Below are 27,873 nucleotides of genomic sequence, written 5' to 3' on the forward strand. Positions count from 1 at the left end.
AACTCTGAGTATAGGGGTTCCCTAACAACTTTCAGCACACTTTGCAAACTATGGCTTCCAGGGTCCTTTGGGAGAAGCCACAATTGTTCAATGTGCTATCATACTGCTTGATATGCATGGTGTGAATGTAGCCTCCCATTAGATATGGCTTTACGGTAACAATTCCTGTTGCATCACATTCCAGGTCAATGGTGTCTTTGTGAACCTTCCTTTCTACCATGAAGACAAGATAAAAGCTTACATCAGTGGGAATGAGGGCGTCATCAAGACTGATTTTGGCCTGACGGTAGCCTTTGACTGGAACACCAATGCCAAAGTCACTGTACCCAGTACATACGCCAATGCCGTTTGTGGCCTCTGCGGCAACAACAACTTGAACCCCAATGATGACTTGACCATGAAGGATGGGAGTCATGCATCCAGCATCTCCCAATTTGCGGAGAGCTGGAAAGTGGGAGAGGCCCCTGGGTGCACACCGGGTTGCACCACCGATTGCCCGCCATGTGGAGAGGCACAGAAAGAAACCTACAAGGGCGACCAGTACTGTGGCATCCTCATCAAAAAGGATGGGCCATTCTGGCGATGCCATGATGTCCTTGACCCAACACCCTACTTCACAGATTGTGTCTTTGACACCTGCCAGTATCACGGTCAGCATAAAATTCTGTGCGATGCCATCAGCGTCTACGTGGCAGCATGTCAGGCTCTGGAAGTTGAGATTGAAGAATGGAGATCAAACTCTTTCTGCAGTAAGTGTTGCCTCTTGAAGCTTCCTAAGCATAGGAACATAGGAAGCAGCTGATGTCAAGTCACGTCATCTATTGTTGACACTGACTGGCATTGGTTCTCCAGGATCTCAGTCAGGGACTTTCCCCAGTCATACCTGAGGCTGCTGAGGGTTGAACCAGCTGTTATTTGCATGAAAAGCACGTGATCCACCACTGACCTCCCCAATAGTGTTCAGCTTTAGGGATGTGCATGAGTTGAAGGGAAGTGTTGCATAAACTTGACATTCATCAAATTTTGGAATGTGAGGTTTGCAGTTGGATTCTTTTCTCCCTAAATGTATTTCAGCATTCATCAGAGTATTTGAATAGGTACCAGATCATTGTATAAAGGCAAATAGTAACAGGCTTCTCTCTCTTCCTCAGCAGAGACAAGGTCTTAACTCTTAGGGTCTGTTATTCAATGTTAGTCAGAGTACACCAGTTGAAATGAATGAACATGACTAACTTAGCTTTATTAATTTCAATGGCTCTATAATGAGTAAAATTTAGTTGGATACAGCCCACAATGCTTAAGATTTTTATTTTTTAAAAAATACCCTTGGATTTTGAAAGACCAGTTGGACCAGTCAGCAACATCCATGACTTGACACATACAGGTCACATCAGAGCTCAGATCCCCCTGAAAAATTCAGTCTGAATCCAAACTGCATATAACAATTCTGACATTAGATGTAAAGCGTTTTGCATTTACTGATCTCCACATTCAGATTGAACATTTAAGTGTCAAATTCATTTCAACCCTGGTAATTCAAGTAGCGGGGGTTCACATTTTTCCAAATTTAAATGTTGATCCTGGAGAGGGGCAGGGAAGCAGTATCATTCTTAGTCTGAACCATCAAGGCATTTAAAATGCTGTAACTTCTCTTAACAGGCTTAGTTTTGAATTTATTCAGCAATTTCAAGTGCTGCAGGACAAAGTGATATGATAATGATGATGATGATCAATGAGATACTTCTATATTCTCAAACTATTCCATTAATGGATTTAAATATGAATTCAGATGACAACCTTCACTAAAAACTAACCAGTAGATGGCACTGCATAAATAGAATAGGCAAAAGAGTCCGGCAGACCTCTTCTATTCCATGTCTCTGAAACAACCTCTGTGCTAGCTTGAAGTTCTCCACAGTCTGTTTTTGTCCTTTCTTTCAGGCCCTGCCTGCTCACCCAACTCTTACTACGAGCTCTGCGGAAACGGCTGCCCTGCCACTTGTCATGGTCTCTCGGCTCCCGATGGCTGTGAGATGTCCTGCAAAGAAGGATGCTATTGCAATCCAGGGTTTATCTTGAGTGGGGACCAGTGCGTCTCCATTGGCGATTGTGGCTGTGAGCACCAGGGCAACTACTACAAGAAGGGCGAGGTTTTCTACCCTGGTTCCTCTTGCCAGGAACGATGCCAATGTGCAGAAAATGGAGTTGTCAAATGCCTGGACTTCTCCTGTGGGCCCCATGAGGAGTGTAGGGTGAAGGACGGTGTCCAAGGCTGTCATCCTATAGGGTCTGGCACATGCAGTTTGGCCGCAGGCTCCCACTACCTAACTTTTGATGGACGGGCCTACGACTTCCAGGGAACCTGCACTTATACTTTAGCTAAAGTCCACAGTGTGGGTTCTCAGCTGGCAAACTTCTCAGTGTTGGTGGAGAATGAAAAGTCTTTTACCAAGATGCTTGTGGTCTCTTGTCATGGATATACTGTTGTTATTGAGAGGGCAATAAAGTGGAAAGTCAAGGTAAGTTCTGTTCTGGGTTTAGGCTCTTTGAAGTAGAAATGCCAGCAAAGTTCACTAGCAGTTTCTACAATTGCAGGAGTCCCTGGGAGAACGTTGTCTCCCAATGTCCACTGCACCCCATTTTACAATCTGGGTTTGTCTCAATTTCTCATTTTCCCCCAATATTAAATTCAATTCTCCATTTTTCTCTGCAGCAGCCTGTTATATATATGTTTTTAAAAAATAAAACATGATTTTGAAATAAAACATGCAAGTGATAAGGGAACTGTATAGGAAATGTAGGGTGTGTTGATTTCATTTTTTTAGGGAGTTTAGGGGGGTCCACTAGGAAAACAAGCAAGCTGCTTGGATCTTAGACTAGGATAAAGCTGCTGGAAACTAGCCCTGATTTCTCCACCCACTTGTGTGTAGGTTGAACTGATGAGTGCTAGAGCCAGTGTGGTGTAGTGGGCAAGAGCGGTAGCCTCGTAATCTGGGGAACATGGTTCACGTCTCCACATGCAACTGCTGGGTGACCTTGGGCTAGTCACACTTCTCTGAAGTCTCTCAACCTCACCCACCTCTGCTGTGGGGGAGGAGGGGAAAGGAGATTGTTAGCCACTTTGAGACTCCTTCGGGTAGTGATAAAGCGGGATATCAAATCCAAACTCTTCTTCTTCTACTGGCTCAGAGTCCTTTTTGAAGCATTTATTTTCATGCATCCCAAGTCCCCTCCCAGCTGTACAGCAACTACCAGAGAGTAAGACCCACTGGCAACACTGCAGGGCTGTTGTGTTGCAATTGACTACCAAAGGGGTGGGAGAGGCTTTGCCACAGTGGGTGCATGAGCTTTGCGCATACGTCCATGCAATTGTGGAATAGTTGTGGAATTCAGCTCCAATGAGATCAGGCAAGCGTCATCCCTTGATCCCCTTTGACCATGATCTTTAAGTCTTTAGCAACTAACAAATTATGATTTGCCCTGTAGTAATGGTATTGTGTGGTCTGCCTCTGAGATATTAGTTGTGCTGGTATTTATTGTATGTTTTATGCTTGCTTTTGTCTTTTTGAAGGAAATTGATATTTAAAATGGTTTTAATATTATATCTTACAGGGTATATCCTAATACATTTCTATCTACTCTGCAAAAAAAGCCTCTGGATTTGGTGCTTGAATCCACTTGAATGGCACAAACCTAAATTTCTGCTGTGTGTTTGAATCCTTCCAGTGGAATATTGGGAGTCTAGAGGAACCCTTAATTTGTAAACTGCCTTGGGAGGCATTCTATTATTATTATTATTATTATTATTATTATTATTATTATTTAGAATTTATATACTGCCCTATACACACAGGTCTCAGGGCGGTTCACAGAATAAAATCAGAATATAAAACCACAAAATACATTCTTTGCCTGAAATAGTGGTATATAAATCCATTAAATTCTGACAATTTTAAACTGTGTCCATGGTCACCTTCTCTGTGGTTAATGCAGGTGGGTGGAGAGCTCTATACGCTGCCCATGAGGACAAAGGATGGGAAACTCTGGGCCAACCAGGAAGGCAACAATATCATTCTCCAGTCCAGCTTGGGTCTCCAAGTCCTTTTTGACACCTCCTCTTATGTACTGGTGTCTGTCCCCAGTATCTATCAGGGATTTGTCAGTGGCCTATGTGGCAATTTCAATAAGGACAAGACTGATGACTTTACTCTACCCACGGGGGAAAGAACCCAGAATGTGGAAGAGTTTGGGGCCTCTTGGAAGGTTCCCATTGATGGTGCCAGATGCTCCGATGGTTGTGGAGATAAATGCCCCGTCTGTGATGCAGCCAAGACAGCGCCATACCGACCCGAGAGTTCCTGCGGAATGATCCAAGCCAAATCCGGCCCCTTCAGGAACTGTCACTCCTTGGTAGACCCTGCTGAATACTTCAACCACTGTCTGTATGACATGTGTGCAGCCAATGGTGCAGGAGAAACTCTCTGCAGAAGCATCCAGGCTTATGTAGCTGCATGTCAGGCTGCAGGAGTCACAATTGGAGCCTGGAGAACAAACAACTTCTGCCGTAAGTTTGTATAGGAATCTGCAGTTATTGTTATTTATTATTATTATTTTAAATTTCTATACCACCCTTCAGCCGAGGATCACAGGGTGGTTTAGAATATAAAAACACAAGAATATGTAACATAGTAACCAATAACAGCAATACTGCCCCCACCCGTTTAAAAGGCCACCGTTTAATTAGTCAAAGGCCTATGTCTTCTAATCTTCTCTCCCCACCAAACACTCCTTATGTTAATGCTCCAGGTTATAATGACTTGATCTCTCTCTTTTTCTCATCCATCTATCCATCCTGTTATATTGGCCAACATGGATACTTCAGTAGTATCGGTATTTAGATCCCACAGAACACAAGCTATTTCTTTAAAATTAAATAAATAAAAAGCTAATCTCTCCAGCCTCTGTTTGTGAAGATGTGTTGCCTATAGAAAATGCTTTCACCTTCGACATTTAGATCAGGGTGGGGAACCTCCAGCCTGCAGGTCAAATTAGGTCCACCAACCCCACTTCCCATTTGGCCCGTGAGGCCATTTTGGTCAAGCCACCTTTGCCTACCCTACATATACAAAATCAGGTGTGGGGCAGGCATAGGTGGGGCTTCGGTGGGTATGGGTGGGCAAGTTTCCACAAATTTTAAAAATGGAGTAGGTCTTTTATTGAACTTCTATTTTATTTTGCCCGTATCATACACCCCAATGAATACAGGTGATCTCCCCCGCCCCGTAACTTAAGAATGCTTAGCTAATGCTCCATATGTGTCTGGACCATCGCTGCCTCCTTTCATCAATTGTCTCCTTTCCTTTCCTTTTCAGCTCTCACTTGCCCATCCAACAGCCACTACGAGTTGTGTACAAAGACCTGTGATTTCACCTGCACCAGCTTATCCACTCCAGGCCGGTGCACAAAACAATGCTTTGAAGGTTGCCAGTGTGATTACGGCTACCTGTTTGATGGTGACAAGTGTGTGGCAGTGGGGAACTGTGGCTGTGCGCATGATGGGCGCTACATCAAGGTAAGTACAATGAAAGTGGCTGTGTCCATGAATAACACTCTAAGCTAGCTTGTCTTGCCTCCTTAGGATGGCTGCTCATGCATTGGCCGCCAGAAAATGAAGACACGTCTGTGGCACCTTCTCATGCTCACTCTAGGGTCACATAGAGTAGGCGAGGAGAAAGGGTTGCTGAAAAAGGGAAAGGGTGCAGAGTGATGGAGAGAGAATGAGACAAGTCGGGGAGAACCTCTGGACCAGCAAAGCTGATGGAGCAGAGCACAAAGGGACATAGGGAAACTAGTGCAATATATGAAGGGAGAACATGGCATAGTCAGGGTTGAAATTGGTTTAATGCTAATGCAAGTAAATGTGACCTCTTTTAATATCTATTTTATCATCTGTTTATCATTTATGTAGCATTGGCATACCCTTATGGATATAGTTGTACAGCAGCATGTTTTAAGTACTTTGGTTCCATAAATACACATTTTGAATGTTTGCTTGCAAGCGGAATTCTAGTAGCAATCATATATAATTGTGCATTTTAATTTTTAATTTAACTGCTCTTTTCTTATCTCCCTCTCCCTTTTGTGCGTTATAAATCTTCCAGGCTGGCGAGACAGTTGTTTTTGAAGGTTGCTCAACCAACTGCACTTGTCGCCCAATAGGCCAACTGGTCTGTGCGGGAACTAGCTGCCAGTTAGGAGAGATTTGTGCCCTCCACAATGGTGTGCGTGGTTGCAGGGGACAGGAAGGCGAGTGCGTCATTGTCCCTGGAGCACGGTTGACCTCCTTTGATGGTGTCTCTGGGGGAATCCTTCACGAAGGAGCTTACGAAGTGGCTTCCCTTTGCAATGAAAACGACCTCTTTTGGTTCAGGATCATAGCAGTGGTCAAGAAATGCAACGAAATGGATTTGCCATCAGTGTCGATGATACATGTATTTTTCCAAAGGATGCTTATCACTGTAAAAACAAACAAAGAGACCTGGGTAAGTTCTGAAGGCAGGATCTGGGGCCATCTCCTGTGTAGGTCATACATAATAAACATTATTGACTTCAGCCCATTGAGTTCAGTAGGTCTGCTCAGAGAAGATGCTAGCTGGAGACAATCCATTATTTAATTACAGGTAGGTAGCCGTGTTGGTCTGAGTCGAAGCAAAATAAAAAAATTCCTTCAGTAGCACCTTAAAGACCAACTAAGTTTTTATTTTGGTATGAGCTTTCGTGTGCATGCACACTTCGTCAGATAGTGCATATGTGTATCTGACGAAGTGTGCATGCACACGAAAGCTCATACCAAAATAAAAACTTAGTTGGTCTTTAAGGTGCTACTGAAGGCATTATTTAATTGTTTGTTTATTTTCTGCATTTATGTAGTGACATTTCATTAACATTCTCTAGGTCAGTGTTTCTCAACCTTTCTTGGGCCACGGCACACTTGTTCCGTGAAAAAAATCACGAGGCACACCACCATTAAAAAAGTTTTAAAAAGTTTTAAAATTTAACTCTGTGCCGCCCTATATTATAATTATGACTGTAAGAAACACTTGCCAGGCTCGTTTGCACTGAGCTTTGGGAAAGAGGAGGATAAATATTGCTTTCCGGCGGGTGAGTGTCGTTTATTGGCGGCCGCCAGGCACGTGACAATGCAAATCGCCCTTCTCGTCGCCGCACGTCACGGCACACCAGCCAGCGTCTCGCGGCACACTAGTGTGCTGCGGAACAGTGGTTGAGAAACGCTGCTCTAGGTAGCTTACAATATAGAGGTAAAGAAAACAAATAAAAGTAAAAAAAAAACATAACACCAATAACTACGTAAGACAGCAAAAAACAGAAAGTTAGCGTAAATCACCTTCCATGGTAATTACCTCGCCCGTGGTCTCTCCTTGCTTTGGGGGTGGCAATACAGCTCCTTGTCAAGGGTCCAAGGGAGCCTAGGTATGCCTCTGGCCCTGGTCTAAAACAGAAGTGGAAAATCTGGGACCCAGGAACAAGATGTCATCCAGGCCTCTTGGTGTGGCCCTTAGTACTCTCTCCAGGCTACCCCCCATAGCCAGGCCACACCCCTCACTGGTCTGCTCCATTCCATTCCCATTTGTGCTTTTGCTTGGTTGAAATGTGCCTCTGAGCTGTGATTCTACCTCTTGCTCAGCTGGGCGAATGGTAGAAAGGTTAGCATTGTTTAAAAGACTTACTTTTGTGTGGCTGCCATGTATCCTACCGTACAAAGGTAAGAATTGCATGCATTGATCTGCCCACTTTATTCCTATGGCACTGCCTGTCACGTAGCTCCCAGAATGCTGCCATGAAAGAATATGGCCCCAGAAAAGCATTCCTCTCTCTAAAGGATTATGAGTAATGGACAATATGAGGACAGATAGAGGGGGTGGTGGTTCAGGGCCCGGCTATCAAGAAGTAGACAGTGGTGGAACAAACCAGCAGTAAAAGCAAAGACTGAAAAGGGTACTGTGTTATGTGGAGGAAAATTGTCCCGGGGGGTTCAAGTATGGAGGCTCACACCAAATTCCCAAATTGGTTAGACTTTAATCAGTTGCAAGAAAGAAAAATGACCAGATAAGAAAATAGGCTGTGCTCTTGGAATGATGCTCTAGTCCACCAAACACACACACACACACACACACACACACACACACACACACACACACACACACACACACAGGCTTGCCTTTCATGTTGTTTGTGCCCAGTGTGTGATAATCAGTTACATAGCTTCTGAACTTGGAGTAGTTTTGGATATGATGAAGCAGTAGGAATATGCAAGCTGTCTCTGCATTCCTCTTCACCAAGGGTGAGGAACCTCAAGTCCGGGAGCCAAATGCAGCCCTTCAGGCCTCTCCTTTTGGCCCTTGGGACTTTCCCTAGGACACACCTCTTACCACCTCTGCTCTATATCTCGTCACGTGCTTTTGCCTGACTGGGATGTTTTCTTGAACTGTGATAATGTTTTTGCTTGCCTGGATGGATGGAGGGTGGAATGCTGTTTGTCCGTGCCTGTGCAGAAACCTCTGGGTTTTGTGAGGCTGGAAGGTAACCTCCTATACAACAGTAACAGTCCACCTATTACTCCATCCTTTGGCTTCTGGTCTCGCCCACCAGTGGCATGTGGCCCCCAGAAAGTTGTCCATCAGGGAATGCGGCCCTCGAGCTGAAAAAGGGTCCGCCCCTTACTCTAACCATTAACACAACACCTTTCACCCTCCTTTTTTGAATTTCAGGTCAATGGGCACCAAGTGACGCTCCCGGCAATGGTATCTGCAGGTGTCTCCATAAGCCTCTCTCAGGATGGTGTTGTGATTAATTTGGCCTCCGATGTAAAAGTTCTCCTCAGAGCCTGCGGGGAAATGACAGTGGAAGTCAGCGAAAGCCTGGAAGGAAAACTCTGTGCCTCCTGTGGCAACTTCAATGGAAATGGTATTGATGACCTGAAGCTGCCCAATGGGAACGTAGCAGGAAATATTGCTGAGGTCATTGATGCCTGGAAGGCCAAGGACTTCACTAGCTGGTGAGTGGCTCTGGGGAGGTTTTTGCCTAAAGAGGATAAAAGGAGTACTTTACTATTCAATCCTCTTAGGGACTGAGGAGTTGTTCAAGAAGTCTCCACATCATGGATTAAACATAGCCTGCTCTGAAGCCCCCAACCCATATTGCAAGTTGGAACATGGCTGCCCTGGAACCTGTCTCCCAGACAAATCTCCTGAAGTGGTCTGCTACTTGTCTCTTTGTTCTGAGTTGCATCTAACATTAGACATTTCCAAAGCAGACTCACTGAAATTAACGGATATTACTCCGTCCAGCTCCGAGGGCCTTCTGTTGGTTCCCTCACTGTGAGGGAACCAGGCAGAGGGCCTTCTCAGTAGTGGTGCCCACCATATGGAACACCCTCCCATCAGATGTCAAGGAAATAAACAATTATCTGACTTTTAGAAGACATCTGAAGGCAGCCCTGTTTAGGGAAGTTTTTATTGTTTGATGTTTTATTGTGTTTTTAATATTCTGTTGGGAGCCGCCCAGAGTTGCTGGGGAAACCCAGCCAGATGGGTGGGATATAAATAATACATCATCATCATCATCATCATCATCATCATCTTAGGGACATGAATTCCAATAATTCTACTCTGGCTAGAATTTAGTTGGCTATAATCCAATGCTTCGCTAACTGGTCCCAGGGCAGAAATACAGCAATAAAACAACAGCAAACTGTTTAAGCGATACTCATATATATGAAAACATCCTTTAAAAATTTAAGATCAACTAGCAACAGAGAAACAACTTCTATCTGAGTGGCCTGTGACAGTTTTGAGTTCTCAGCTCCCTCTCAGATGCCAGGCTGAATACAGTCATACCTCGGTTTAAGTACAGTTTGGTTTGAGTACTTTCAGTTTAAGTACTCTGTGGACCTGTCTGGAATGGATTAATCCACTTTCCTTTACTTTAAATGGGAAAGTTACAGGTAGGTAGCCGTGTTGGTCTGAGTAGAAGCAAAATAAAAAAAATCCTTCAGTAGCACCTTAAAGACCAACTAAGTTTATATTTTGGTATGAGCTTTCGTGTGCATGCACACTTCTTCAGATACCAGTGTGCATGCACACGAAAGCTCATACCAAAATATAAACTTAGTTGGTCTTTAAGGTGCTACTGAAGGAATTTTTTTATTTTAAATGGGAAAGTTTGCTTCAGGTTAAGTACAGACTTCCGGAACCAATTGTGTACTTAAACCGAGGTACCACTGTAGTTGCATCTTCACCAACTGATGAAAAGTCAGCAGCGTCAGAGCTGTGGGGAAAGCTGCACATGATATGGGGGAGGGATCTGTGTGCTCCATCAGCACATGGGGGGAAGACATCTCCCCACCACCACAACCAATACAAAGTCCCTTGGACCAGGATGTCATCGGTCGGTCCCTATCCTATTCATAGCCACACATTAGTTGCTGTGCTTGCTTAGGGTTCCAAGCTACTAGGATTTCTTTTTCTTTTTAAAGAAAAAAATATGTAAAACAATGTCCAGGACAGGAGGACATGGCAGTTAATGCCACAGAGTTCTTCCTTCAGACAAGCTGGCTGGCTGGCTAGCAGTCAGTTGTTCCCTATAGAGTCAGCAACTAGCATCTGGCAGTAGTCAGCAGATTGTAAAACCAGAAGGATGAGTTACATTCAGAGAGTAAACTGAGCCATTACTATTCAATAAAATTCTACAGTTGCATGGGAAGTATTGGGAAGTTTCTCCCTGAGACATAAACAAGATCATATTGACTTCTTCAAAATTTTCTATTCCAGTGATGTCTGATCCAAAGCGAGCGACTCTCTCTGCTGCTTAACTGTCAGCATCAACTATTTGCATCTGAGCTGGGAGCAAAACTGTTCTGCATAGAGTATTCCCTGGCTTCACATCTTCGTGTTTTTCAACCTGCTATCTGATTGCCAAATAAAATGATGACACTTTTTCCTAAGAATCAATAAATCTTCTTTTTTTGGAAAGCTTTTCTACACTGACTTCACTTTGTCTGCATGATTTTAATTCAGTAGATATGCAAATAAATAGGATGGGTGGTGGGAAACTCTGATGGCTATGTTCAAGCAAGGAGGCAAGGAAGCCATCTTCTTCAGCCTTAGGTCTCCAGATGTTTCACTACAACTCTCATCATCCCTGACCAAAGGCTAAGAGGGCTGGGGACGATGAGAGTTATAGTCCAACAACATCTGGGAACCTAGACAAACAATGTTTGAGAGGCAAAAAGTGTTGAATTTTGAACTAGGCTCCAGTCAGTGCTCAGTCCCTTGCAATCTTATGGGAGCGGGTAGGGAAAAGTTGAAAGAGAGAAATCAGCAGGTGAGAGAGGGGGCTTACTTTCCCCTCTCTGTGGCTCCTGCCCTGGCTGCTTGTAATTGATTATGTCCTCAGGCTGGGCTCAAAAACAACAGCATGCCCAGTGGGGTGGGGGACAAAGGGTAGTGTCAGTGTGTGTGTGTGTGTGTGTGTGTGTGTGTTAAATTCAATTCACATTTAAAGGCGAATCTACCTAACTCATACATCCTGAAACAAAATGCAAGCTAAAACATCCATCAAAATTTCCACTTCTCCAAATTTTGCAGGGCAATTCTCAAACCAAGTAAAGTGTACAAAATGGCATATCAGCGTGCATTAAAATGCATATGCTTGCCAAAAAGCATACATTGCTTACAAAAAGGGTATATTAGGAGAAATTCACACTGAAATGGCGATTTAAAAAAAAATGCAAACTGAAGACGGAATGTGTAGAGCTGACGATAGATTGCAAAAATGAGAGAGAGAGAGAGAGAGAGAGAGAGAGAGAGAGAGAGAGAGAGAGAGAGAGAGAGAGAGAGAGAGAGAATAGACAGGGAGAGTTGCACATTCTTATCTAGTATGTAGGATTTGCAGGGCTTAGTGGGCAGACTTGGTGGCAAATGCAAGTTTGGGATAGCCTTTGTACTTTTTCATATCTGAATCCATTTCCATTTCTGCAAAATGAGTTCTGCCCTATTTTACAAGGCTACTGTCAATATTCCTTAGAAACCCACCATAAAACAAAATGCCTTCCATATAGACATAATTTATTTGCACAAATACTTGCACAAATATTTGCATGATGGTTGAAGCAGGAATCCTGGGCTGGGCGTAGGGGTGGAGTCTCAAAATATCAGTTTCAGTAATCAAGCTGGTAATAACTCTTATTCCCTGGTTATTGCCTTTAACCAAGAGAAAATACAAGGAACTACTAGCTCTCAGACTATGATTTAACTGCTATCATCCTAAATATTTTGTCTGAACCTTAAAAATGACAAAAAGGATAAAGGTGCTGTGCCTTTTGTTCCACTTGACAAGGACTGGGAAACAGACGGATGCTTCTCTGTTTCTCTCTTTAGCCCTTAGGACTCTTCTCAGTATTTTGTTCCATATGTTGGCAAAGCCACTTACATAAAGCAGATAGAGTCCAGAGATAAATCCTGGTAACACCTTCCTGAACAAACTGGACAAAATATATAATTCGAGGAGAAAGGTACAGAGAGGATTTCTCTTTTAGGACAGGTCTTGTACACAGCAAGGGTAGATTCAACTTAATACTCACGGGAAAGTTCCCACAGCCACTCAGAGAAACTGCTATCTCACTAATTGGGATTGATTTGAGTTGATTTGGGATTCTGTCAAATTGGGTTGAAGCACACAAGTCCATCTGGGTCAAAATGGGGGGGGGGAGTGGGTGAAATTCCTCCTGAAACTCAGTAATGATGGATAAAGGATCAGCTCATCAGAGAGCAGATGGGGAACCACCACAGAAAAGGCCCTGTCACAAGTCAATGCCAATCAGGCAAACCCTACTGGTGGCATGATCAATAAGACCTCTCCTACAAACTGTAGGGTTTGAGAGCCTACTCTTCTATGATAATAGTGCCCAAAAGCCCATTCCACACCTCCCCCCCTCCCACGCTTCCACCCCAGACCCTGGTAATAGCAGCTCTCTCTATCTCTCCCACTTGCTCCCTCTGATGCAGGTGCACAATGCCTTTTATTGATTTTCACCATCCACCTCAAGGCTCAGTCCCTTGACAGGAGAGCCACGTAACTTGTGACCACCCACACTGTCTACATGTAATTCTGCAGAAGCCCAACATTTTTCATTGATTTCTGCAGAAATCATTGTGTGACCTTTTATTTTAGAGTCAGTGAAGGATGTGCCATTAAGCGTTTAACAGCTGGTTGATTGCTGGTTCCTGGGAAAGCATTGCTGCCTTTTGTGAGGCTGATAAACCTTACTTTCCCTTTCCCCGCACCCAGCAATCCAAACAAAGATTTCTGTTTTTGACTATGTATTTAAGTCTGTGCCAGATCAGCTAAAATGGTATTTGCGGAAAGGGGCTGGGAATAGAGAGTTCCTGGGCCAGGGAGCTGGAGGAGAAATTATCGAAAGGCTGTCTTCTCCCCAGGACTGGCCCAAGAAATTTGGTACCTGAGGTGAACCAAAAATGGCACCTTCCCCACCCACCCACCCAATCAGGGAAGAAGGGGTGAGTGAAGATCTGCATCAAGAACAAATCACAGAGTATAAAGAGCTACATTGGGAATAAGGAGGGAATGAATGAAGGCGTTTCTCATTTTTCCAGTCTCAAGTTTATATCAGTTTGCAATTTAAATCCTCGTGGAAGTTCAGCAGCATTTTACTGCAATTTTCTCATACACATAGAATCATAGAATCTTAGAGTTGCAAGGGACACCAACGGTCAGCTAGTCCAACCCCCTGTAATGCAGGAATCTCAGCTAAAGCATCCCTGACAGATGGCCATCCAACCTCTGTTTAAAAACCTCCAAGGAAGGGGAGTCCACCACCACCTCTCATGGAAGTCTGTTCCACTGCTGAACAGCTCTTACTGGCAGAAAGTTTTTCCAAATGTTTAGTCAGAATCTCCTTTCTTGCAACTCGAAGCCATTGGTTCGAGTCCTATCCTCCGGAGCAGGAGAAAACAAGCAAGCTCCCTCCTCCATATGACAGCCCTTAAGATATTTGAAGATGGCTATCATATCTCCTTTCAGTCTCCTTTTTTCCAGGCTAAACATTCCTTTATAGCTCTTCAGTTCCTGTCTACATCTGCCAGACTTTTAGAAGACATCTGAAGGCAGCCCTGTTTAGGGAAGCTTTTACTGTAATGTTTAACAGACCATTGTATTTTAATATTTTGTTGGAAGCCGCTCAGAGTGGCTGGGGAAGCCAAGCCAGATTGGCGGGTATAAATAAAAAAATATTATTATTATTATTAATTATTATTACACACTCTGCCATAGTCAAATACCATTACAGTGGAACCTTGGTTTACGAACACCTTGGTTTACGAATTTTCAGTTTACGAACGCCGCGGACCCATCTGGAACGGATTAATTCACTTTCCATTACTTTCAATGGGAAAATTCGCTTCAGTTTATGAACAGACTTCTGGAACCAATTGTGTTCATAAACCGAGGTACCACTGTACTGCAGATTCCTTAAGTAAAAAGAGTTTGCCCATGTGGAGGTAATGTGCCTGAAGATTTACCCCACTACTTACGCGTTTGCCCGATCAATGAGAAGAGCAGCATAGCTCAAAGATTTAAATCTCCCAGTTAGGAGATTGATAGGGTGTTTGATTAACTCTTTATTAGGGGACTGGGCCCCCTACACTTCTGAAAAGGTGGCCTGTTTTCCCTTTAGAGTGCAATGTTAATGTTAGGGCACCAACAGGTTGGCGTGCTGAAGGTAGCAGTCAGATGCAGATGGAGCCTAGGTCTAACAGTTCGGGTCAGGAACCAGACGAGGTCGGGTATCAGCACCGGGGGTCAGGAGAAGCCAAAATCAGGAGCAGTCCATGTCAGGAACCAGCCGAGGTCAGGTATCTGTACCGGGGTCAGGAGAAGCCGAAGTCAGGTAAACTGGAATCAGGAACAGGACAAGCAAGTACAACCATGCGCTTCAGCACAGCAGTTGCAGGTGCTGGCGAAGGGAGTAGCCAGCCTTCCTTAAGTAGCTAGCTCCTCACCACGCCTCTTATGAGCTGCAGCTGCCTCCATACATTTTTCAGCTCTACGCTCTACAGCTGTGAAGGGAGGAGGGGAGGGGGCCTGCCGGCTCCTCTCCTCACAAGGGCCTTATTCTGACTCGACTCCTTCCTCCTCCTGTTCTGGTCTTCCCTCTTCCCTATCTGATTCTTCCTCTTCTGAGGAGTGCCGCCACCAGTCTTCTCCAGATATGAATTCCTACATTTCCCCAGACTCTTCCGTGGTTGCTGCTTCGCCGGGGGGGGGGGGCTTGCCACCACTCCTGCTCATCTGGCGCAACCTTGACAGTTAAGGGGGAAAGTTTGTGTGGATCAGTGCTATTTTTCTAGAGAAAGGGTGCCGGAACTAACCATGAACACCTCCCTTGTTTTCTTATAATGGCTATGGCACCAACCTGAGAGGAGCTGGAATTTATCTTATCATCTTCACCAGGGCTGAGACAATTACTGACTGAAGACCAAGGTCAATTAAAGTTAAAACATTTGAGGAAATAAGGAATCGGATTGGCTGCAATACAACCAATTAAAAAGCCTATTCAAATCAGATCTGAAAAGAGGATTTGGCACAGAAGAATCAAACCTACAAAATGCATTATTGAAAAGTAATAAGAGAACCTTATCAAAAATTTATAATTTGCTATTAGAATTGGACCTACAAGAAGAAGAAGTAAAAGAAGCAATGGTAAAATGGGCCCAAGACATCAGCCATACGATGTACTTGGACCAGTGGGAAAGGCTTTGGCGCATAGACATTAGGCTCACTGCTTGCTATGAAATAAAAGAGAATTTTAAGAAAATGTTTTTTAGGTGGTACCTAATGCCATCCAAGTTAGCCACAATCTACAAACAGAAGTCTAACCTATGCTGGAAATGTGGCGAAGAAGAAGGAACATTATTTCATGCCTGTTGGACATGTGAAAAATCAAAGGGATACAGGGGTATGATTCAAGAAGAACTAAAAAACGTAGTAGAAGCATCTATAGAAAAGAAACCAGAGACATATTTATTAGGCCTGTTGGGAAAAGACATACCTCAGAATAAGAAAGGAATTTTTCTACAGTATATGCTACAGCAGCCTCCAGGATTGTATTTGCCAGCAAATGGAAGAGTGAGATAATACCTACAAAAGCTGACTGTCTATATAAATTAAGCAAATTTATGAAAATGGCAAAGCTAACTGCATTTATAAGAATGCAGTCAAATCAAAAATTTAGACAGGAATGGCAATGTTTCGAAGAATATATGGATAAACACTGCTCCAAAAAGAACATGCTCATATGCTTAGATTAAAGGAGTAAAGTGAAATTGAACTCACTAAGAAATTATATTATAAAGAGAATAAAACACAATAACTCAAAAGATTGCAATGTTTTGTATCAAATTTACACGGAAGTCAAGATGGGGTGGAGGGGAGTCTTGGGTGTGGTGGTGGGTAGTCACAGGGGTGGGAATGATTTTTGTTTGTGTAAATAGCAGTTTATTTTTTGTTTGTCTATATGTGTTTCTTCTTTTCTATGTTTTGTATCTTCAAAATTCAATAAATAATTTAAAATCTGTGAGAGAGAGGACTGGCAGAGAGCAGTGAACAAGCACTCAGAAGTGCTAGCTTTTGACTTAATGGACAATGACCCTGTGGGCAGCCAGCGCCAGGGAGATCTCACCTTTGGAGATGCAGACGGCAAGGAGGACTGCAGGAAAGGAGGAGAACACTGAGAGCGTGTAGCCACTGTGGCCAACGTGAAAATGAAAGAAGCCGAATCCTCAGAGACGGGGGTGAAGGAAGAGGAACTGAGCAAACTCACCAAAGAGGACACTTTTACCCAGAACATACGGAGGGACTTGAGGGAGGAAAAGGGGGCAGGGGAAGGGCTTGCAGAGAAAGAGGAGTTACTCTTTAGCAATGGAGCCTTGTATATGCCCCAAAACTCCCTCAGAGGGAAGATTCTCAAGCAATATCATGACAACCCCACGGAGGGGCATGCAGTACACGTCTTCACGAGGCTCACACCCAGTAAGGCCAGTCTTGGGCGAAACCATAGAGCCTTCCCAGAGCAGGGGGAGGGGGAGATTGGGGGACCACCTATTGAGGCATGGGGTGAGAGGAGAGAGACAGTACACCAACAACTGGATGGAGACTTGGCAAGGGGCAATGAGGCTTACAAGGAGGGGGCAGACCATCACAGGGGGCTGGAGCAGGTTTTCCAGGGAGGGGACAGGGTCTGGCTGTGGTCAGAAGGCCTTCCCATGGGGGGAAGGGGGAAGAAGCTGGCACCCAGAAGGCTGGGGCCCTTCAAGGTTCTGACACAGATCAACCCTGTCACCTTCAGGGGGGAAGTACCTACAGCGAGAAAGGTCCATCCCGTGGGTCACAGATCTTTGCTCTCACACTTTAGGGAAAGCCCAAGGTTCAGAGGACGTGACACACATCCAACACAAGACGCTGACAGGAGGGAGGGGGAGGAAATCACACAAAAGACACTAGACAGAAGGGTGGAGGGAGAAGGCAGCCAAGAGGTTCCAGAAAGAAGGGAAGAGGAGGAGGTCTACAGTGCCACAGCGAGCCCGGGCTCCCGATGGGGGAGGGCCGCGCACTGGAACTGCACGCTCCTTTCTCCCACAGACCCAAACCACCACATGTCAGTAGCACAGGGAACACAGAGGGGGAGGGCAATCCCAGGTGGGGAGCAGGGGAGACGCAGACCCAAGGAGCCCTCCGGGAATCGGAAGCAATTTTCCAGAGGGAGGAGGAGGATGACAACGGAGGGGACTACACGGACCAGCCACCCAGCACCGACTGGGAACAGGGTTTGACATACACTACAGCAGAGGAGAAAGACCTGTCAGGCTTCCAGCCCTCTTTACAGCCACCAGACCAGGCAACACAATCCTCAGGAGGGGGGGGGGGAGAGGGGGCCTGGAGGAGGGGTGGATGTAAGAGAGAGGACTGGCAGAGAGCAGCCCACTCTGCTTACTTCTACCAGCTGGGAGAGCGGCAGCAAGAGCAGCAAGGCAGGGAGGAGGTTCCAGGGCTCTAGCAGAATACTGGAGCCTCAGCTGCAGTTGGGAAGCAGAGAAGAAGGGGTGGAGCCAGCTGCATCAAAGGGTGGAAGGGAGGGGGAAGAATCAACGGCAGCTGAGGAGAAAGGTTGGACACTACGGGGACCCGTAGTGCCAGGAGGGGCATTTTGGGGACCAGTCTTAAAGACTGAGGCAGAGCCCGCCAGACGCCATTGCGGGCTTCTCATCCATGCAGAGAAGACATGATTTGAGACATCTCACCACTGTATATAGCATGCACAATAAAACTCTGAAAATCCAGAGGATGTGTGGAGTGCTTACTCAGGAGTAGCCAACACCCATCTGTGACAAAATCTTGAAAGAAAGAAAGAAAGAAAGAAAGAAAGAAAGAAAGAAAGAAAGAAAGATGATAAGATAAATTCTTCAGAGGAGCAAACTCTTACCTGATAGATCATCTGGTTTTAATCATTATTTTACCTGTGTAATGTATTTTATCCTGTTTTTATTATTATGTATTTTATCTTTTGTATACATACAAATAAATACTATTCAGAGTAATTCACACCAAACACTAAATAAGAGCAAATTAATCAGCGATTAAAAGCCTGCTACTCTCCCTGTCTATTCCTGCAACCATTTTACCTAGTTTCACGTACATTGAAACACCACCACAAGTATAGCCCTTAGGATTATGATTGTCACTAACTCTGAGTTCAGGGTTACAATTATACTGCAAATTTGGTCCCTCAAAGGGAATCTAATATTGCTACCAATAATTTTTGAACTTTCAGAAATTCCCAAACAATAAAACCTATTTTGCATATTCTAGCTAAGTAAGCTACTAAGTTTTTGTGTGGCAATTTGAATATTACATACTAGGAGAAACCAAATATTGACCAGCCAGCATAACTTAGATAAGAGCCTGCTGAAGAAAAGAACCTGCTGGATCAGACAAATGCCCAAATATCCTCCAAATTTCATGCTTATAACCACAATGAGGGCTATAGAATATAGATTTTGCATATTAACATACTAGGTCTGACAATTATTTGACCATGTTATCAGCATTTCCTGCTTAGAAAGGGGTGTTGCCCTTTCCCCTGCCCCCTTAAGGCATTGGCTGGGCTACTAAAGAGTAAGCTGCTATATAAACGCAGCTACTATGAGTGCTGAACTAACCAGATGCCCTCAGAAAGTAAGCGAGGTCATTGCCTGCCTTTGTTGAGTTGGTGATGCTTTGATATGTGGACAGGTAAGTAACCTGCATGCCGGGATCTGCTTGGTGAGGGCCGTAGCTCAGTGATAGAGCACCTTACCTTGCAAGTAGAAGGCCACAAGTTCAATTCCCAGCATCTTCAGGTAGGCTTGGGGGAGACTCCTTCCTGAAACCCTGGAGAGCTGTTGTCAGTCAGTGAAGACAATACTGAGCAAGACGAACCAATGATCTGACTCAGTACAGTATAAGGGAGCTTCCTATGGTCTGCAGAAAAGCCATTTGGAATATAAGCAGTCCAACTACAGGTGAAACTCGGAAAATTGGAATATCGTCAAAAACTGCATTTATTTCAGTAATGCAACTTATTATTTTTTTATTTTTCTTTTAATTTTTTACAAATGCTTTCTTTTGGAAATTCCACAGTAATAAAACAAATAGTTACAATACTACAAAAATGAACATCGCTATTACATTTCATTAATTCCATTCCATTTATAATTGACCCACCTAACAACAAATAATTACAATTACAACAAAGAAAGGCTTGACATATCTTGCTTTGCATGTCATGCATCTATTTCATATATTGGTTTCACCTTTTAAGTTGCGTTACTGAAATAAATGCACTTTTTGACGATGTTCTAATTTTCTGAGTTTCACCTGTATATAGCCTGTGGATGCCTTCCAGATGTTCTGGACTGGGGGAGCTGTAGTCCAAAACACCTGGAGGACCCCAGGTTGGCAAACGACCAGTTAAAGATCTGTAACAGAACATTTTTATTCCCTAATGGTATCGGTATCATGTTGGTCTGTCAAATACTGTTAGTTGTCCCTTGTGTATCAGAAGCCCAACTGGCTTCAATTAGAAGTTGGGCACTCTCTTGCAGCAGACATTTGTCTGGGATCCTTGGTGTTAGTTCTCAGATGTGTCTTGAATATCCTTTTATGCCAACAAGGCTTTATCCATTCACACACACACACACTCACACACACACACACACACACACACACACACACGATTCAGTCATTTCTGATTATCATCTGTAGGCTCAGCCACCCATCCACTTTCCCTGAGGGAAAACCTGTGGTTTAGCACCGAATCAGAGGCTACAGCAATCCGGTATTTTGCAGATTGACATATGTTCCAATTTAGCGTTAAACAATGGGTTTTCTCAGGGGAAAGTTGTGAGACAAAGGCAAAATTGCTCAGACTTCTCATGTAACCATAGTTGTAGCTGTTTGAAAGAAATGGAGAAAGATGGTTACAATTTGCTGAGCCAGGTAAAAGGGAGCTAGAATTCGTATATGTTGCCACACAGGCTCTAGAAGGCATGTTGTAGATGTTCAAGAGACAAATGATCAGATCGGAGGATGGGAATTTACCTTGAATCTGCAGATTACTTGAACTACTTTCTTCTGCTATTTTTTTTTATTTTTTTTAGCCATGGCAACAAGACTGCTGCTGCCTTGGATCAGGCTGGTGCTCCTATTTGGTGAGTTTAGTGCTAATCGGTAACCTGCAGGTTGGCCCTACAAATGAGACACTACTTGCACATTTTTCACTGTGGGGCAAATGCAGATGCTGACAGAACAGGGACTTGCTCACAACCTGGCTAAACTTTCCTTGACCCAGAATTCCAGTTTGCGTCTATGGCTATCTGGCACCCAGCCCAATGTATTGTTGGCTGAGTTAACACATGTCCAGTCCCTACCACTGTGGGTAACCTATGACCGATGTTGTCGGACTCCAGCTCCCATCATCCCCAGCCATCAAAGATAATGGTCAGGGATGATGGGATCTGGAGTCCAACCACACCCGGAGGACACTGATTCTGAATGTCTAAAGTCAAAGATTTACAAAATGCAACTTACAAAATGCGAGCCTGTCTGGTTTTCTCAGCTCACTTCAGCTCACACTCTGCTAACAACCTAAAACCTTAATATAGGAACAAAGGAGCAGTTATTCGTTCTCTCCATTCTCTCCACACTGTTCAGACCTCAAACTCTGAAGCCTTTCCTCATAGATTCAGTTGCTGTTCTCAGAGACTGCACCCCAGTCTACCGTAGCACCTTCCCCTGCTTTGTATTCTTTCCAGAGCCAGCAGCACCTTTGTCTTTTCAAAATTCCACCTGGCTTTTAATGACTTTGCGGCTTAAAACGTTTTGAAGGCATGTTTGTATTTTATTTAATGTATTTTGGTACTCGTTGGAAGCCGCCCAGAGTGGCGGGGGAAACCCAGCCAGATGGGCGGGGTATAAATAATAAAATAATAATAAATAATAATAATAACCCTATTGCTTACACACCCTATTTGCTGTGTTGCACCTTATGTTGTTGTTGTTTATTTAATAATCATATTTTTAACTATTATTTGGTAAGGTACCTAGAGAACTTTTCTTATGGGGTAGCTGAGAAATACCTTTGATTCATTAATTCAAAGTTTTATTTATTCTTTTCCTTTGGGGGGGGAACATGGTATGTTCATACAGTACGTAAGTCAAATTTGCTGGTGTAGCTAGGGTAGGGGTGTGGGGCTGTACTGTTGCTCATTCATCCTACCAGATCCCCCACCCCCTCACCAATTCCATTCCTTAACACCTGGTAAAACTCCCCTTCCTTTACACCCAGCCATTCCCATTCCTCCTCCCTATACACCCTATTAAGCCCTTCTCCTCCTGCTTTTACAACTCCACCACCTTGCTAACTCTGCACTCTCACTGACCTTGCTAATGCCCCTTACAGCTTGCCCAAACACAGAGCCTTCTTCCACTCAGAGCTCACCTGAACTATGTCCCCTCCCATTAGACATTCCACCCAGCTGCCACGGCCATTTCATACTTAGCTGCAGAGGGCGAGGACGAGGGAAGCCATGGACAGCAGTGGGAGAGCAGGACGGATGTTGGTGAGCTGCCTGCCCAGCCCTGCCTGTTCCTCAGTGCCTCGCCTGGGGCACATGCCCACATCCATTTCTCTCCTCCTTGTCTTCTGAAGCTGCTGAAGCTGAAGTGGGCAAGACAGTTGCAGGGAGCTGTCTCAGTCTGTCCTCATTGTTCCTCTCCAGTTTTGCCTGGACTGCCTGCTCTGCCACCATCTCTGTTTGCTTGGGCTCCCCACTGTCAGCTTCAGCCACGCACAAACTCAGCCATCTTCCTAGGCCACCCACCCACTCACTTGGACCACCTGCCTTCCTGCATCTGCACTCCAACACTCTTGTTCTGTTATCATGCTGCAACACGCTGATCAGTTGCGTGTGGAGATCCTTTAACCTAGGCCTAGAAATAAATTCAGACATGACTCATATTTTTGGTTTGGTTTTGGCAGAATTTAGGCCACAACTTTATTGATTGCAAATCAAGTGAGTGGTTGCATAGGCTCTGGTTCCGAAAGCTACCTAGGGTAGCGCTGACTCAGGGCGCACCATGAGTCAGCAACCAGGTCCACACCTGGGACGGGGGTCCTGACTAACGCCAGGCCCTGATTCCCCCATGTGTGCCCAGAACTCTGGAGAGGGCACAACCCCGCTTGGGGGAATACCAACCAGAAGTCCAATGGATTCCTTTAAGAGGAATACCTGTGGATAGGGTGGTAAGGGATCATTCCACCCCTATCAGCATGAACCACAGCCTATCCGCCAACCGTACAAGTTGTGACAAATTGCTACGTGGCAGGCAAAACCCAAATGGCAACAGCCAATCAGCCAAGTGGGGAAAATTCCTGCCGTGCCCCTGCAACAACGTCAGACGACACATGACAGCATAGCAAGGTCAAGTGAAAGCCCTAAAATTAGGGAGAGGTGGGCGGGTGTTCTGATGCCCTGTGCCGGAGAAGAAGGCTCTCTACGGACACGTGCAGCGCCTAAATAGTGGTCCATCTGACTCTTTGATTGGCATGCCCTCAGCCCATTTGCACCCTGTCAGATGGACCACCAATAGGGTGTTGTGGCTGCTCCAATTGTCCCCACCCGCTAGACCTCGTTGCTGGGACCCACCGCAACGCTTGCCCTCTCTTGCAGGGAGGACCCAATTACTTGTGAGGGAATGGGCAGGGCCGTCTCAAGCATGTCAGGCGCCGTGGTGCGGAGATCGCTCCGGCGCCCTCGCCCTGGTGGGCTCAGTGCGCAGGATGGCTTCCATGCGGCACCCCCCTGCCAGCCCGGCGCCCTGGAGCCCTGCGCCACCCAGCCTACCCCTAGAGCCGGCCCTGGAAATGGGAAAGGTATGTAGATGACCATATCTTGGTTCAATATTTCTAGGAAGAGTTGAAACGAAGAGAAACAAATTTACCAGGTGCTCTTTCAACTGTGTTTGCTTGGAACACGACAGCCTGGGTAACGGAATCTCACTAGAGGCCTCGCCAGGCTACAATCAAAACTTCCTTCTGTGAGGCAGGCTATCATAGGAAAAGCTGGATATTTTTAAGGGATGCTTCATAATGTATTGACAGATGAATAATCATTTGTTCCTCAGAGGTACTACTTTATTGGTTCCATGGAATTAATATTCCAAACAGGAATATTAATAGGTTCCTTTGAGTAATCATTTTCTTACTGCTGTAAGATAGGCTACTCAGATCATTATACAACAACTCTAATCGTTGCCACATCAAGTGATTAAAGCCCAGCACTGAGATACTTGCACTTGGCTAATTATCCATTCCTTCTGCCTTGCAGGGTATTGTGGAGCAAGTTCCAGAGGGACGGAATTTATCACAGCCTTCCTGGAGAACGCATACAAAAGTAACGGCACTCCTAAACTTCAGCTGCTTATCACTGGATATCATCCTGCAACCACCGTCACAGTCACAGTGAACAAATCTACATTTCAGAAAACGGTTTCTGTCAATGAGAAGGAGACCGTGTCCATTGTGGTTCCAGCCTCCTCAGAGATGAAGGGGACCAACATTTTTTATCAGACTGTGCGGATCCAAGCTGACAAAGATATATCGGTGTTTTCTTACAATGACAAGTTTTCAACAAGTGCTGCCACAGTCGTGTACCCAGTTCAGCAGCTGGGCACATCATATTATGTGGTAACCCCAGTGGGGGATGCGGCAAACACTTTCAAGGAATTTGCAGTTGTAGCCTATCAGTTTCCCACTCAAGTCACTATTCACCTGAAAGGGGCTGTGACATTCCAAGGGAAGGTTTATGGTGCAGGGAGCAGGCTTGTTGTTGACCTCAAAGCCTTCCAAGCCATCCAGCTGCAATGCTCAGTTGATTTGTCTGGTACCAAGGTTGAATCCGTTGCGCCCGTGGCTGTTTTGAGTGGGCACATCTGTGTCCAGAAGTTCTCATATTGTGACCATGTTGCTGAGCAGCTCTTGCCTGTTTCCAGCTGGGGCACCACCTTCATAGTTCCCCCAGTGCCCTTCCAAACTCAGACTGACATTGTGTATGTCGTCGCTTCCCAAGATAACACTTTGATCCAATACCAGTCTGGGGCCACTCCAGGTTCCCGCCGTGCAGTGGCTGGGGAAGTCATCCAGTTCCAAATGCAGCCATCTCAGTCCTATTTCTTCTCTGCCAATGCAGGGATCCAGGTCCTTTTCTTTTTTGCTGGTAACAGCAAGAAATACGACCCTTTCCTCATCAATGTCCCTGCTTTAAACAGCTACTGCACATCCTATCACATTGACGGGATTAAGGAGCTTGATAATTTTGCTGTCATCGTAGCAAAAACCTTAGATTCAAATGGGATCACATTAGAGAAGAGAGCCATTACAAATGCCAAGTGGACACGCATCCCTGGAACAGAGTATTCTTTCAGTCAACTTAGCTTGGGCAAAGAAGCCAGTGCCCTCTCTGTAGAGAATCCCAGCGCTCCTTTTGGGCTCTTCATTCTTGGAGGTGTACATGCTGATGGCTATGGCTCTGTGGCCCTTTGCTCTTGCAGTAAGTATCTGAATCTGTGCGTATACTTTAGGTTTTTATGCTACAAATGAGCTTTTTAAATCAATAACTAAAGTTGGCTACATCCTATTGAGTATCCAGTCCTTGTTTGTGGTTTCTTCCACTTCCAATGTTTTCATCTTTTGGCTTTCCAGCATTGGATGCTGTGTTTTAACATTACTGTGTGCTCATCTGTAGATTGTCAAAGAAAGTGACCCCTTATGGGCGGTAACTGAAGGACCACAGTAGATCACAATGAACCTGGGAATGGAACTTTAGTAGCCACTATTTTAGGGTGTAAAAGCACCTCCTAATTTTCACTATTCCATTCTGCCTGGAATACTTACCATAAATAGGTTAAAGAACTATAGCTTTCCGGGAAAAGCAAGTTGCTGTCTTGGACTGGAGAACCCCCATCGTTTGCTGTGACTGTCAGAATCTCCTTTCTTGTAACTTGAGAGTAGTGACTAGTGGGGTGCCACAGGGTTCTGTCTTGGGCCCAGTCTTATTCAACATCTTTATCAATGACTTGGATGATGGGCTTGAGGGCATCCTGAGCAAGTTTGCAGACAACACCAAATTGGGAGCGGTGGCTAATACCCCAGAGGACAGGATCACACTTCAAAATGACCTTAACAGATTAGACAACTGGGCCAAAGCAAACAAGATGAATTTTAACAAGGAGAAATGTAAAGTACTACACTTGGGCAGAAAAAATGAAAGGCACAAATACAGGATGGGTGACACCTGGCTTGAGAGCAGTACATATGAAAAGGATCTAGGAGTCTTGGTAGACCACAAACTTGACATGAGTCAGCAGTGTGATGCAGCAGCTAAAAAAGCCAATGCAATTCTGGGCTGCATCAATAGGAGTATAGCATCTAGATCTAGGGAAGTAATAGTACCACTGTATTCTGCTCTGGTCAGACCTCACCTGGAGTACTGTGTCCAGTTCTGGGCACCACAGTTCAAGAAGGATACTGACAAACTGGAACGTGTCCAGAGGAGGGCAACCAAAATGGTCAAAGGCCTGGAAACGATGCCTTATGAGGAACGGCTTAGGGAGCTGGGTATGTTTAGCCTGAAGAAGAGAAGGTTAAGGGGTGATATGATAGCCATATTCAAAGGATGTCATATGGAGGAGGGAGAAAGATTGTTTTCTGCTGCTCCAGAGAAGCGGACACGGAGCAATGGATTCAAACTACAAGAAAGAAGATTCCACCTAAACATTAGGAAGCACTTCCTGACAGTAAGAGCTGTTCGGCAGTGGAATTTGCTACCAAGGAGTGTGGTGGAGTCTCCTTCTTTGGAGGTCTTTAAGCAGAGGCTTGACAGCCATCTGTCAGGAATACTTTGATGGTGTTTCCTGCTTGGCAGGGGATTGGACTGGATGGCCCTTGTGGGCCCTTGTGGGCTCTTCCAACTCTGTGATTCTATGATTCTATGAAGCCGTTGGTAACTTGAAGCTCCTAGCTTCTGGAGCAAGAGAAAATAAGCTTGCTCTATCTTCCATGTGATATTTGAAGATATTTCAAGATGTTTATGATATTTTTTTCAGTCTCCTCTTTTCTAGGCTAAACATACTCAGCTCCTTCATCTGTTCATCATAAGGCTTGGTTTCCAGACCCAGAATAGACTTATGAGGAATGGTTGAATGCCAGGGTAAAGGGGAGTATGCAGCAGAACTACCAATTAAATTTATATACAGCCCTATACCCGTAGGTCTCAGGGCGATTCACCAGATAAAATCAGAATATAAAAACCACAAAATATACAATCAAAATAAAAACACAGTTCAGTATGTTTTCCCTTGTCCCACATTAGCAAAATATAGCTTAACTCTCAGATTCCCTGTGTCTTCTAATCGTGCCTTGTTGACAATCATCTTGTCTCTTTTGACAGCCAAATCCTGCCCTGAGAACAGCCATTATAAAGCCTGTGGATCTCCTTGCCCTGCAACCTGCAATGACCAAGTTGGGCTCCAAGACTGTTCCTCATTGCCCTGTGTAGAGACCTGCCAATGTAATGAAGGCTTTGTGTTGGATGCTGGGAAATGCATCTCCAAGGCTGCCTGTGGGTGCGTGTTTGAGGGGAAGTCCTTCTCGCCCGGTGAGCAGTTCTGGGGAGACAAAACATGCACAAAACGCTGCATCTGTGATGCACAGAGCAAGCAAATAAAATGCCAGCCCGCCAGCTGCAAGAATGGGGAGCAGTGCAAGGTAGAGAAGGGCCTCCAGAACTGCTACCCCACCAGCCGCGCCACCTGCTCTGCTTCAGGTGACCCTCACTATCTCTCATTTGATGGACTGGCCTTTGACTTCCAAGGCACCTGCACTTATACCTTGGCTAAGGCCAGCACAAACAACCGGCTCTTGAGAGCCTTTACTGTCAACGTGGAAAACGAGCCCTGGGGAAACAGGAAGGTTGCTGTTACCAAGATGGTCTCAGTCACTGTCTACGGCATTACACTCACATTACTGCAGAGCAAGCAAGGTCAAGTGAAGGTGAGTCCATGCAGAAAGGAGAGGCAAATCATTAGATCTTTAGCCATTCATCTTTTTTTTTATTACATTAAGACATTGTCTTGGCTTATTCATTTAATTAAGGATGAACAAGTCCATCAGCTTCTTTCTCT

General features: G+C 44.9%; 1 protein-coding gene across 1 annotated transcript in view; it reads left to right on the forward strand.

Moving 5' to 3' along the window:
* Positions 1-27,873, forward strand: part of LOC118086742 (IgGFc-binding protein) — a 98,231-nt gene that overhangs the window by 24,087 nt on the left and 46,271 nt on the right. Inside the window, exons 15-24 of the mRNA XM_060276445.1 lie at positions 185-749; positions 1,942-2,519; positions 3,994-4,564; positions 5,373-5,572; positions 6,162-6,542; positions 8,790-9,076; positions 20,580-20,631; positions 22,157-22,253; positions 24,021-25,241; positions 27,141-27,742. Coding sequence (XP_060132428.1) covers positions 185-749; positions 1,942-2,519; positions 3,994-4,564; positions 5,373-5,572; positions 6,162-6,542; positions 8,790-9,076; positions 20,580-20,631; positions 22,157-22,253; positions 24,021-25,241; positions 27,141-27,742 — 4,554 coding nt within the window. The remainder of the gene's footprint in view (positions 1-184; positions 750-1,941; positions 2,520-3,993; positions 4,565-5,372; positions 5,573-6,161; positions 6,543-8,789; positions 9,077-20,579; positions 20,632-22,156; positions 22,254-24,020; positions 25,242-27,140; positions 27,743-27,873) is intronic.

This window comes from Zootoca vivipara, chromosome 6, assembly GCF_963506605.1.
Source record: "Zootoca vivipara chromosome 6, rZooViv1.1, whole genome shotgun sequence".
NCBI lineage: Eukaryota > Metazoa > Chordata > Lepidosauria > Squamata > Lacertidae > Zootoca > Zootoca vivipara.